Below are 14103 nucleotides of genomic sequence, written 5' to 3'. Positions count from 1 at the left end.
TTTGGCAAGTTCTTCAGCTAAGTTCTTCTCAAAAAATGCTTTGGATATCCTTGGCTCTTACATTTCCAAATTTTATTTAACAAAAACATGCTGATATTTTTGATTAAGATTACACTAAATTGGTAGACTCGTTTGGGCAGAATTAATATCTTAGCAATATTGAGTCTTCCATCTGTGAACATAGATTTGTTTAGATTCTCTTCATTTGTTTAGGTTCTGTGTAATTTCTCTCAATAATGTTTTGTAGTTTGATTGTAGAAGTATGAACATTTTTCATTACATTAGTTGCTAAGTATATGGTTTTTTGATTTTATTGTAAATAACAATGTTTTAATTTTCCATATTCTTCTGGTATATAAAATATTTATAAAATTATGCATACTAACCTTGTATTTAGGGACATTGCTAAATCTACTTGTACATTCTTGTTATTCTGTAGTGTGTTGCTGTGATGAATTATATTTAGTGATTATCGAATGTTAAACCACACTGGCATATCTGAAATAAACTCTCCTTGGTAGCAAGTCAGTATCCCTTTTATTTACTAGATTGACTTTGTTAATATTTTCTTTTTATTTTCTGTTTTTTTAATTTATTTTTAATTGAAGTATAATTATAATATTTTGTTGGTTTCTGCCATACATCAACATGGAGCAGCCATAGGTATACTTATGTTCCCTCCCTCTTGAACCTCCCTCCCTATCTCCCATCCTATTGCACCAGTCTAGGTAGTTACAGAGCCCAGTTTGAATTCCCTGAGTTATACAGAAGATTCCGAATGGCTATCTATTTTACATATGTTAGTGTATATTTTACATATATTAGTGTATATTTTCCCATGCTACTCTCTCCATTTGTCCCACCCTCTCCTTCCTACCCCCTGCTACCTCATGTCCATAAGTCTGTTGTTCGCTATGTCTGCATCTCCACTGGTACCCTGCAAGTAAATTCATCAATATCATCTTTTTAGATTCCATATATATGTGTTAATATATGATATTTGTTTTTCTGACTTACTTCACTCAGTATAACAGGCTCTAGGTTCATCCACCTCATTAGCACTGAATCAAATGCATTCGTTTTTATGGCTGAGTAATATTCTATTGGGGTTCCCTAGTGGCTCAGATGGTAAAAAATCTGCCTGTAATGAAGGAGACCTGGGTTTGATCCCTGGGTTGGGAAGATCCCCTGGAGAAGGAAATGGCTACCTAATCCAGTATTCTTGCCCGGAGAATCCCATAGACAAAGGAGCCTGGTGGGCTACACTCTATCAGGTCACAAAGAGTCAGACACGACTGAGCAACTAACAAGGAATAATATCCCATTGTGTATATGTACCACAGCCTCTTTATCCATTCATCTGTCGATGGACATCTAGGTTGCTTCCATGTCCTAGCTATAGTAAGTAGTGCTACAATGAACATTGGGGTATAGTGTCTTTTTCAATTATGGTTTTCTCAGGGTATATGATCAATAGTGGGAGTGTTGGGTCATATGGTAATTTTATTTCTAGTTTTTAAAGGAATCTTCCTACTGTCTTCCACAGGGACTGTATCAACTTACATTCCCATCAACTGTGCAAGATGGTTCCTTTTTCTCCACATCCTCTCCAACATTTATTATTTGTATATTTTTGATGGTGGCTATTCTGATGGTGTGAGGTAATATCTTATTGTAGTTTTTATTTGTATTTCTCTAATAATAAGGGATGTTGAGCATCTTTTCATATGTCTATTAGCCATCTGTATGTCTTCATTGGAGAAATGTCTCTTTAGGTCTTTTGCCCACTTTTTCATTGGGTTGTTTGTTTTTCTGTTATTAAGTTATATAAGCTGCTTGTATATTTTGGAAGTTAATCCTTTGTCAGTTGTTTCATTTGCCATTATTTTCTCCCATTTTGAAGGTTGTCTTTTCACCTTGTTTATAGTTTCCTTTGCTGTGCAAAAGCTTTTAAGTTTAGTTAGGTCCTACTTGTTTATTTTTGCTTTTATTTCCATTAATCTAGGAGGTGGGTCAAGAGGATCTTGCTGTGATTTATGTCATAGAGTGTAGACTTTGTTAATATTTTCTTAAATTTGCATCAATGTTAATGAAAAAATTGGTTTATTATTTTTATTATTATGTCTTTCTCAATTAAAGATCTCTTAAATGTGCCTCTTGAAAAGCTTACAAGCTGTTCCCTATTTGTGTATTCTCTGGAATAATCTGTATAATATTGTTGTTATGTCTTTCTCAAATGTTTGGAAGAATTCACCAGTGAAACTATCTTGGGCTAAGAATTAGATTATGAAAACATTCTAATTAGGAATCAAAGTTTTAAAATACATATCTGATTTTTTTAAATTTTCTATTTCATCTTATGAAAAATTTAATGAGGGAAATTTGAATTATTAATCCATCTCATCCAAATTATCAAATGTATTAGAGAAAATGTTTATAATATCATCTCATTTGAGGTACTATGATCTGTACATTTTCATCTCTGGAAATTTGTGGCTTCTTTTTTTCTATATCAATCTTGTGATAAGTTTATCAATTTTATGAATTTTATCAAAATACCAACACTTTGTTGATTTTTATTTATTATTAATTTATTTCTGCTCTTTATTATTTCCATCCTTATATTCTTCTTAGTTTATATTTGCTTTTTGTTATCTTGCTTCTTCAGTTGTAAGTTTAAATAAATTTATATTTAGTCTTTTTTCTTTTCCAAAATGTGGTTGACCTTCAAACAATAAAAGGGATAGGGGAGGTGATGAACAAAAAAATTCCAAAGAAAAAGAAATGCAAGAAGGTAAAATATTTATCTGAGGAACCCTTACAAATAGCTGAGAAAAGAAGGGAAGTGAAAGGCAAAGGAGCAAGTGAAAGACATACCCAACTGAATGCCGAGTTCCAAAGAATATCAAGGAGAGAAAAGAAAGCCTTCCTAAGTGAAAAATGCAAAGACATAGAGGAAAACAATGAATGGGATAGACTAGAGATCTCTTCAAGAAAATTAGAGATACCAAGAGAACATTTCATGCAAAGATGTGCAATAAAGGCCAGAAATGGCAAGGACTTAACAGAAGCAGAAAAAATTAAAAAGAAGTGGTAAGAATACACAGAAGAGCCATACAAATAAAGGTCTTAATGACCCAGATTACCACATTGGTGTAGTCACTCACCTAGAGCCATATATCCTAGAGTGTAAAGTCAAGTGGGCCATAGGAAGCATTACTATGAGCAAAGCTAGTGGAGGTGATGGAATTCCAGCTGAGTTATTTCAAATCCTAAAAGATGATGCTGTGAAAGTGCTGCACTCAATACATCAGCAAATTTGGAAAACTCAGCAATGGACACAGAAATGAAAAAGGTCAATTTTCTTTCCAATCCCAAAGAGAGGCAATGTGAAAGAATGCTCAAACTACTGTACAATTCCACTTATTTCACACGAAAGCAAGATAATGCTCAAAATCCTTCAAGCTACGTTTCAAAACAGTATGTTAACTGACAACTTCCAGATGTTCAAACTGGACTTAGAAAAGGCAGAGGAACCAGAGATCAAATTGCCAACATCCATTAGATCATAGGAAAACCAGAGAATTCCACAAAAACACCTACGTCTGCTTCATGGGATATGCTGAATACACTAAAGCCTTTGACTGTGGAATCACAATTAACTGTAGAAAATTCTTAAAAAGAAGGGAATACCAGATCACCTTACCTGCCTCCTGAAAAACCTGTATGCAGGTCAAGAAACAACAGTTAGAACCTTACGTGGAACAACAAACAAGTACAAAATTGGGAAAGGAGTACATCAAGGCTGTATATTGTCACCCGGCTTACTTATATGCAGAGTATATCATGCAAAATACTGGGCTAGATGACTCACAAGCTGCAATGAAGTTTGTTGGGAGAAATAGCAACAACCTCAGATATGCATATGATACCACCCTAATGGCAGAAAGTGAAGGGAAACTAAAGAGCCTCTTGATGAAGGTGATAGAGGAGAGTGAAAAAGCTCACTTAAAATTCAACATTCAAGTAACTAAGATCATGGCACCCAGTCCCATCAGTTCAGTTTAGTCGCTCAGTCGTGTCCGATTCTTTGCAACCCCATGAATCGCAGCATGCCAGTCCTCCCTGCCCATCACCAACTCCCAGAGTCTACCCAAACCCATGTCCATCGAGTCGGTGATGCCATCCAGCCATCTCATCCTCTGTCGTCCACTTCTCCGCCTGTCCCAAATCCTTCCCACCATTAAGGTCTTTTCCAATGAGTCAACTCTTCACATGAGGTGGCCAAAGTATTGGAGTTTCAGCTTCAACATCAGTCCTTCCAATGAACACCCATGACTGATCTCCTTTAGGATGGACTGGTTGGATTTTTTGCAGTCCAAGAGACTCTCAAGAGTCTTCTCCAACACCACAGTTCACAAGCATCAATTCTTCGGCGCTCAGCGTTCTTCACCGTCCAACTCTCACACCCATACATGACTACTGGAAAAACCATGGCCTTGACTAGACAGACTTTTGTTGGCAAAGTAATGTCTCTGCTTTTAAACATGCTATCTAGGTTGGTCATAACCTTCCTTCCAAGGAGTAAGCGTCTTTTAATTTCATTGCTGCAATCACCATAAGCAGTGATTTTGGAGCCCCCTAAAATAAAGTCTGACATTGTTTCCACTGTCTCCCCATCTATTTCCCATGAAGTGATGGGACCAGATGCCACGATCTTAGTTTTCTGAACGTAGAGCTTTAAGTCAACTTTTTCACTCTCCTCTTTCACTTTCATCAAGAGGCTCTTTAGTTCTTCTTCGCTTTCTGCCATAGGGTGGTGTCATCTGCATATCTGAGGTTGTTGATATTTCTCCCAGCAATCTTGATTCCAACTTGTGTTTCTTCCAGCCCAGCGTTTCTCATGATGTACTCTGCATATAAGTTAAATAAGCAGGGTGACAATATACAGCCTTGACGTACTCCTTTTCCTATTTGGAACCAGTCTGTTGTTCCACGTACAGTTCTAACTGTTGCTTCCTGACCTGTATACAGGTTTCTCAAGAGACAGGTCAGATGGTCTGGTATTCCCATCTCTTTCAGAATTTTCCACAGTTTATTGTGATCCACACAGTCAAAGGCTTTGGCATAGTCAATACAGCAGAAATAGATGTTTTTCTGGAACTCTCTTGCTTTTTCAATGATCCATCAGATGTTGGCAATTTGATCTCTGGTAATAGACAGGGCAACAATGGAAACAGTGGTGGATTTTATTTTCTTGGACTCTAAAATCACTGTGGACAATGACTGCATCCATGAAATTAAAAGATGCTTGCTCGTTGGAAGAAAAGCTATGACAAACCTAAATAGTGTATCAAAAAGTAGAGTTATCGCTTTGCTGACAAAGGTTCATATAGGACAATTTGACAAAGATCAAAGCTATGATTTTTCTGTGATAGTGGTTTCAGTCGTTCTACCTTCTGATGCCCTCTCTTAGCACCTCTCTTAAACCACAGTCACAGAAAACTAGCCAATCTGATCTCATGGGCCACTGCTGCTGCTGCTGCTGCTAAGTCGCTTCAGTCGTGTCCGACTCTGTGCGACCCCATAGACGGCAGCCCACCAGGCTCCGCCGTCCCTGGGATTCTCCAGGCAAGAATACTGGAGTGGGTTGCCATTTCCTTCTCCAGTGCATGAAAAGAAAAAGTGAAAGTGAAGTCGCTCAGTCGTGTCCGACTCTTAGCGACCCCATGGACTGTAGCCTACCAGGCTTCTCCGTCCGTGGGATTTTCCAGGCAAGAGTACTGGAGTGGGGTGCCATTGCCTTCTCCGCACATGGACCACAGCCTTGTCTAACTCAACGAAACTAAGCCACGCCGTGTAGGGCCTCTCAAGACAGACGCATCATGGTGGAGAGTTCTCACAAAACATGGTCCACTGGAGAAGAGAATGGCAAACTACTTCAGCAGTCTTGCCTTGAACCCCATGAACAGTATGAAAAGGCAAAAAGATAGGACATTGAAAGATGAACTCCCCAAGTCAGTAGGTGCCCATAATACTACTGGAGATCAGTGGTGAAATAACTCCAGAAAGAATGAAGGGATGGGGCCAAAGCAAAAACAACACCTCGTTGTGGATGTGACTGGTGATGGAAGCAAGGTCGGATGCTGTAAAGAGCAATATTGCATAGGAACCTGGAATGTTAGTTCCATGATTCAACGCAAATTGAAAGTGGTCAAACAGGAGATGGCAAGAGTGAACATCGACATTCTAGGAATCAATGAACTAAGATGGACTGGAATGGGTGAATTTAACTCAGATGACCATTTTGTCTACTACTGTAGGCAGGAATCCCTTAGAAGAAATGGAGTAGCCATCATAGTCAACGAAAGAGTCAGAAATGCAGTACTTGGATGCAATCTCAAAAACAACAGAATGATCTCTGTTCGTTTCCAAGGCAAACCATTCAATATCACGGTAATCTAAATCTATGCCCCGATCAGTCATGCTGAAGAAGCTGAAGTTGAATGGTTCTGTGAAGACCTACAAGACCTTTAGAACTAACACCCCCAAAATGATGTCCTTTTCATTATAGGGGACAGGAATGCAAAAGTAGGAAGTTAAGAAACACCTGGAGTAACAGGCAAATTTGGCCTTGGAATACAGAATGAAGCAGGGCAAAGGCTAATAGAGTTTTGCCAAGAGAATGCACTGGTCATAGCAAACACCCTCTTCCAACAACACAAGAGAAGACTCAACACATGGACATCACCAGATGGCCAACATCAAAATCAGATTGATTATATTCTTTGTAGCCAAAGATGAAGAATCTCTATACAGTCAGCAAAAACAAGACCGGGAGCTGACTGTGGCTCAGATCATGAACTCCTTATTGCCAAATTCAGACTTAAATTGAAGAAAGTGGGGTCATTCAAGTAGGACCTAAATCAAATCCCTTATGATTATACAGTGGAAGTAAGAAATAGATTTAAGGGACTAGATCTGATAGAGTGCCTGATGAACTATGGACAGAGGTTCGTGACACTGTTCAGGAGACAGGGATCAAGATCATCTCCAAGAAAAAGAAATGCAAAAAAGTAAAATGGCTGTCTGAGGAGGCCTTACAAATAGCTGTGAAAAGCAAAGGAGAAAAGGAAAGATATATCCATTTGAACGCAGAGTTCCAAAGAATAGCAAGGAGATAAGAAAGCCTTCCTCAGGGATCAGTGCAAAGAAATAGAGGAAAACAATAGAATGGGAAAGACTAGAGATCTCTTCAAGAACATTAGAGATACCAAGGGAATATTTCATGCAAAGATGGGCTCGATAAAGGACAGACATGGTAGGGACCTAACAGAAGCAGAAGATGTTAAAAAGAGGTGGCAAGAATACACAAAAGAACTGTACAAAAAAAGATCTTCATGACTCAGATAATCAAAATGGTGTGATCACTCACCTAGAGCCAGACATTCTGGAATGTGAAGTCAAGTGGGCCTTAGGAAGCACCACTATGAACAAAGCTAGTGGAGGTGATGGAATTCCAGTTGAGCTATTTCAAATCCTAAAAGATGATACTATGAATGTGCTTCACTCAATATGTCAGTAAATTTGGAAAAGTCAGCAGTGGCCACAGGACTGGAAAAGGTCAGTTTTCATTCCAATCCCAAAGAAAGACAATGCCAAAGAATGCTCGAACTACTGCACAATTGCACATATCTCACACACTAGCAAAATCATGCTCAAAATTCTCCAAGCCAGGCTTCAGCAATACGTGAACCGTGAACTTCCAGATGTTCAAGCTGGTTTTAGAAAAGACAGAGGAACCAGAGATCAAATTGGCAACATCTGCTGGATCACCAAAAAAGCGAGAGAGTTCCAAAAAAACATCTAGGTGGAGGAATAGGACGGCAAGATGACTCCCCCCACACACCCAACAAATTCACCGAAAGAACATTTAGATGCCAAGCAAATTCCACAAAACAACTTCTGAATGCTGGCAGAGGACATCAGGCACCCAGAAAGGCAGCCCATAGTCTTCGATAGGAGGTAGGACAAAATACAAAAGATAAAAAGAGAGACAAAAGAGGTAGGGATGGAGATCTGTCCTGGCAAGGGAGTCTTAAAAAAGAGAGAAGTTTCCAAACACCAGGAGACAATGTCTCTGGCAGGTCTGTGGCAAGCCTTGGAATCTCAGAGGGCAAAATAACCAGGAGGAAAAATAAATAAATAATTTAAACCCGTGGTTTAGTACCCAACAGCAAATCCCAGCGGAGCTGCAGCCCAGACGCACGCATCCCCAACTAGCAAGCAGGGGCTGGGCAGGGAGAGTAGGACTGCACTGCTTTGGGTAAGAACTGGGCCTGAATGCCCCGAGGGTAATCTGAGGGAACTAGCTTGAGACAGCAACGTAGACCATGGGGTAGCTTTCCCATGAAAAGCCTTAACCTAAGACACCGTCAGGCCCTCTCACAGAACAAAGGACTGACCAGGGCAAGCCTGCTGTGGACCGGCCCATCCCCCACCAGAGACGGGCAGGTGAGGGCAGCCAGAGCCAGAAGGGTGCAATCGCGGCCCGAGAGAGTCATCTTATACCAAACTGCAAGCAGACCTCGTTGCTAACCAGGACTTCTTGGGACTCTGGAGGGTCAACACCCACCGAGAGGGTCGCAGCCAGAGCTCAGCTCCCCAGGGGAGACACATGGCACACCTAGGAAGCTGGGCCCATTGTACACCCAGGAAACCGAGCAGCTGGGAAGGGGAAAGGGAAAAAGGTGCAGCTCCTGACCATGCTAGCCAAAAACCTGGTCACCTGAGCTGCTGGGACCTGGGAAGGGCACAAAACCCAGGCTCAACAAAGTCTGCGCCTTTGTGAAGTACCCAGGAACCTGAACTTGAGCAGCTTAAACCTGGGAAGTACAGGCAGCCCAAGGGGACTGCTTCAGACAGTTACCGGCAGTGCAACCTAGAGCCTGAGCAGTGTAGACTAGGAAAGCACACACGCTGTGAGTGGGGCAAACCCAGTGTGGCTAAACCATTGTGAGCACACACCAGTGAGGCTTGTTTGCAGTGTTCCTCCCTCCCCACAGCACGACTGAACAAGTGAGACTAAAAAAAAGTGACCATCACCGCCCCCCTTGTGTCAGGGCTGAAAGACACTGAAGAGACCAGCAAACAGAAGAAGCTAAAAGAAACAGAGGGAACCACTTTGGAAGTGACAAGTGCAATAGATTAAAACCCTATAGTTAGCACCAACCACATAGGAAGGGGCCTATAGACCTTGAGAAGTACAAGCTGGACAAAGGAACTATCTGAAAATGAACGGACCCCACACTGTCCATAACAGCTCCAGAGAAAGTCCTAGATGTATTTTTACTGTTATCATTTTTTAAATTTTTAAAACATTTATTTTTTTTTTAATTTTTAAATTTTCTTTTATCTGTTTATTTTTTATTATTTTTTTTTCAATGGACATAAAATTATGATTTTATTAGTATTTAAATATAACAAAAATAAAACATAAGTTACCACATACACTGCTATATTAACATTTAAATACAACACAGGAAAGGATCACAAAATATGAAATGTAAACAAAAACCGGGTCAGATTGATTTAACGCGGGGAGTGTCCTGCCTGCTCATGAGCTCGTTCCAGTCTGGAACACAGGAAGAGAGTGCTACCCGCATTTCTGCTGCACCATTGAACCCTTTCCTTTCCTTTGTTTTTAATTGGGTTAAGACTGAAAACCCCGGTTCACACAAACTAGTTGTCGTGAATGGTAATAGTAGCAGGATGCTCTTTCGACTTAGCACAGGAAAGTCTTCCTTTATCTTAATCCAAAATGCTGATAAACTTAATGCTTCGTAATTATTCTTCAATGTGAATGAAGAACTGAGCTGCAATAATTCATTCTCTTCTTCAGGCACCAGGTCTAACTCAGTTATTGATTCTGGGTTTCGAAAAGCAAATGGATCTTTTACCCAACAATTTTGTCTTAGTGTTTCGAATTTTTCTTCTGGGAAGAAATGGTTAAAAGTTTGAGAGAGAGACGTGAGATGCAACAGTATCTCTAGTTTTATTTCCTCCAAAATGTCCTCATTAATAACATTCTCTTCGATGTGCTGCAAAAATCTTGGAAACATGTAATAGCTAGGACGGTTGCTTTTCAGTCTCGCTTGCCACAACAATGTCTTTCGGAATCCTTGGATCCGTTCCATCTGTTGGAATACGTCATTGTTTCTCCCCTGTAGTTTTAAACTGAGTTCATTAAGGATGCCAAAAATATCTGTTAAATATGCCAGTTTCATTACCCAAATATCATCCTCAAAAATAGTTGCAAAATGCGATTTCTTTTCAGTGAGAAAAATGTGGATCTCGTTCCTGAGTTCATAAACCCTGCTTAGCCTTTTCCCTTGAGATAACCAGTGGACTTTGGTATGATATAGCAAGTGGGTATAGTTAGCTTCAATCTCTGAACAGGTTTCAAGCAGGCGGCAGTTTAGTGAGCTTCCTTTAATAAAATTAACAACTTTCACTGCTTTTCAATGCTTCCATGAGATTTTGTGGGATCTCTCTGGACACTAGCGCTTCACGACGTATAAAACAGTGACCCCACGCGGCACCCATCACCTCGAGCAGCCTTTCAGTTACTCTGCTCGGTTTCCATGGGGTCGCTACGAGTCGGACACGACTGAGCGACTTCACTTTCACTTTTCCCGTTCATGCACTGGAGAAGGAAATGGCAACCCACTCCAGTATTCTTGGCCTGGAGAATCTCAGGAATGGCGGAGCCTGGTGGGCTGCCGTCTATGGGGTCGCACAGAGTCGGACACAACTGAAGCGACTTAGCAGCAGCAGTTCGGTTTCCCAGTTAAGTGTGCTGCTCCGTCACTTGTGATTCCTTTGCAGTTTTTCCAGTTTAATTTATAGTGACCAACAATGCACTTTTCCAATTCTGTGAAAATATCTAATCCACTTAGGCATGAGGTCAAGTTTAAACAACACAAAAAATCCTCCATGAAGTCACCTTGCCACGTGTATCTAACATAGACTAAAAGTGCTGTGCAGCTTCCAATATCAGTGCTTTCATCAAACTGAACTGCAAAGTCTATTCCTGACTGTAATCGAGTAGTAAGCGTGGCCTCTAAATGCTCGGCAATTGTACAAATTCGAAGAGCTATCGTGTTATCACTAGGAATAGTTTTTAATTTATCTGCAGATTTATCATCAAAAATTGTACGCACCATATCCAAGCATGCTGGAAGAATAATTTTTTCTGCAGCTGTGTAAGCCATTTTCTCTTTTGCTACACGATATGCAACTAAGCATGATGAAAATAAGGCTGTCTCACCGACAGTAGGATAGCTAAGAAATGGTGTTGGTGACTTTACATCTTTTTTCTTCCTTTGAAAATATTCAAGAGGCTTATCAGTAAGTTCAGCATGCTGTGTTTCTAAATGTCTTTTTAATTTTGAAGGTTTTAAGCTTTCATTTGCAAGAATATTATTACAAATAACACACTGAGGTATGTCACTTTCAAAGGGTTTTTCACATTTGATAAAACCATATTTTAAATAATCTTCATTATAACGTCTTACACTTACTTTTTTCTTTTTGAAATGTGGTTCAAATGCAGTTGGTTTCCAGATTAGAGTCAATATTTTTCTCATAATTGTCACTGGTCATACTTCCAGATCCAGAGGTAGAACTTGAACATGCGTTTGCATATTTTACATTATTCCTCTTTCTTTTAAAAAAGAAATGATCCATTTTAAAAGCAATTTTGAATGTTACAATCGCCACTAACTCAAATATATATGTATGTGTGTGTATATATATTTATAGCCTAGATAACATCTTTCCAAAACATTCAATTTACAACTGAATCTCAGTTGAACATCTCAGATTTTATATCCAGTTGCAAGTTATAATATACAACTAGACTGCACATCAGCCATTTTGTTATGAAAACCAAACATCAATGAACAAATGACTGAAAAACCATTTCTTAAGCAATCAATGACACTATATTCACCATATCCCCTCCATCAAATATCTTTTCACATATTGAAACTGACCTTAGTATTCCCTGCAAGGTGCATGATTCTGGCCAAGGATTTATGCAAAGCACTCTGATATTTCAAATTTTGTTTTGTTTTTAAGAATGTTCATCATGACTCACAAAATTGATTTCATGACCTACTAAATGGGTCCTACGCATAACATGAAAAATACTGATACAGAGACATTTTCTTCTGTTGTGTTGGTAGCTTGACTATGTCTGCTTGATGATCAAACAAACTAGCTGATCTGCTAAACTGTTGGCTGACACTTGAACTGGAACTTCCTTGAAGTGGTGAGTATATATCACAGATTTTTATTCCAGATACTTTCTGATGGGAAGCATATTTTTTAAGATGGCACATTACACTTTGATCTAGTAAGGTTCCAATGAAGTTTTCCATGGCTAGGTCAACTATATGGTTGGAGCTGATGATATATCTTTAGAGCTTTCTTGGAGTGCATCCTTGACCTCCAGCCCAGCGCCGCGAGCCTCCCGCCGAACCTGCCGACTGCCAGTGTACCTCAGCCTCCATCCCTTACTCAACACCACTTCCTTATTTTTTATTTTTAAGTCCCCTATTACTTCTTCAATTTTCATTTTTATAACCTACTATTACCTTGCAAAAAAAAAAGACCTTATTTTTTAAGCAAACTTCATATATATATATTTTATAATTTTTGTGACTCTGGTGGGGTTTTTTTGTTTTGTTTCTTTTTTTCTTTTCTTTTCTTTCCTTTTTTTTCTCTTCTCTTTTTTTAATATTGTATTTTTGAGAATCTAACCTCTACTCTAGATTTTTAATCTTTGCTTTTTAGTATTTTTTTATCAACTTTGTATCTTCAAGAACTCAATCTTCACTACCCATTTTTATTTGAGAGCAAGATCACTGGCTTGATTGCTCTCTCCCCCTTTTAACTCTCCTTTTTCTCCACCAGGTCACCTCCATCTCCCCAATCCCCCTTTTCTTCTCAACCCAACTCTGTGAATCTCTTTGTGTGTTCTGGGCTGGGGAGAACACTTAAGAGAACTGACTACTGGCTGGATTTGTCTCTCCCCTTTTGATTCCCACTTTTCTCCTCCTGGCCACCTCTGTCTCCTTCTTCCCTCTTCTCTTCCCTGTGTAACTCCATGAACATCTCTTAGAGATCCAGACGGTGGAGAGCACATAGGGAAGTGATTACTGGCTAGGTTGCTCTCTCCCCTTTTGATTCCCCTCTTCTCCTCCTGGTCACCTCTATCTTCCTCCTCCCTCTTCTCTTCTCCATGTAACTCTGTGAACCTCTCTGGGTGTCCCTCACTGTGGAGAAACTTTTCATCATTAACCTAGATGTTTTATCATCGATGCTGTATAGATGGAGAAGTCTTGAGGCTACTGTAAGAATAAGACTGAAAACCACAGACAGGAGACTTAAGACCAAATCCTGAGAACACCAGGGAATTCCTGAATCCAGGAAGCATTAACCGATAGGAGCTCATCAAATGCCTCCATACCTACACTGAAACCAAGCACCACCCAAGGGACAAAAAGTTCCAGAGTAAGATATACCATGCAAATTCTCCAACAACACAGGGACATAGCCCTGAGCTTCAATATACAGGCTGCCCAAAGTCACATCAAACCCATTGACATCTCAAAACTCATTACTGGACGCGTTATTGCACTCCAGAGAGAAGAAATCCAGCTCCACCCACCAGAACACTGACACAAGCTTCTCCAACCAGGAAACCTTGACAAGCCACCCATCTAACCCCACCCACAGTGAGGAACCTCCACAATAAAGAGGAACCACAAACTGCCATAAAACAGAAAGGCCACCCCAAACACAGCAATATAAACAGGATGAAAAGGTAGAGAAATACCCAGCAGGTAAAGGAACAGGATAAATGCCCTCCAAATCAAACAAAAGAGGAAGAGATAGGGAATCTACCTGATAAAGAATTCCGAATAATGATAGTGAAAATGATCCAAAATCTGGAAAACAAATTGGAGTTACAGATAAATAACCTGGAGACAAGGATCGAGAAGATGCAAGAAAGGTTTAATAGGGACTTAGAAGAAA

The 14103-nt window shown here is 39.8% G+C and overlaps 1 protein-coding gene across 1 annotated transcript; it reads right to left on the bottom strand.

Annotated features, from left to right (window-relative positions):
• Nucleotides 1-9411: 9411 nt before the first annotated feature.
• On the bottom strand, nt 9412-12518 carry LOC145539485 (protein FAM200B-like). The gene is given in 4 exon segments (XM_081573568.1): nt 9412-10518; nt 10520-10643; nt 10847-11616; nt 11618-12518. Coding segments are annotated over 4 exon segments (1962 nt in total). The 5' UTR covers nt 11749-12518; the 3' UTR covers nt 9412-9581.
• Between the last annotated feature and the right edge of the window lie 1585 nt (nt 12519-14103).

This window comes from Giraffa tippelskirchi, chromosome 2 (assembly GCF_054371585.1).
Source record: "Giraffa tippelskirchi isolate mGirTip1 chromosome 2, T2T-mGirTip1v1.2.pri, whole genome shotgun sequence".
Classification (NCBI taxonomy): Eukaryota; Metazoa; Chordata; class Mammalia; order Artiodactyla; family Giraffidae; genus Giraffa; species Giraffa tippelskirchi.
This window is presented reverse-complemented; position numbering and strand designations above follow the sequence as displayed.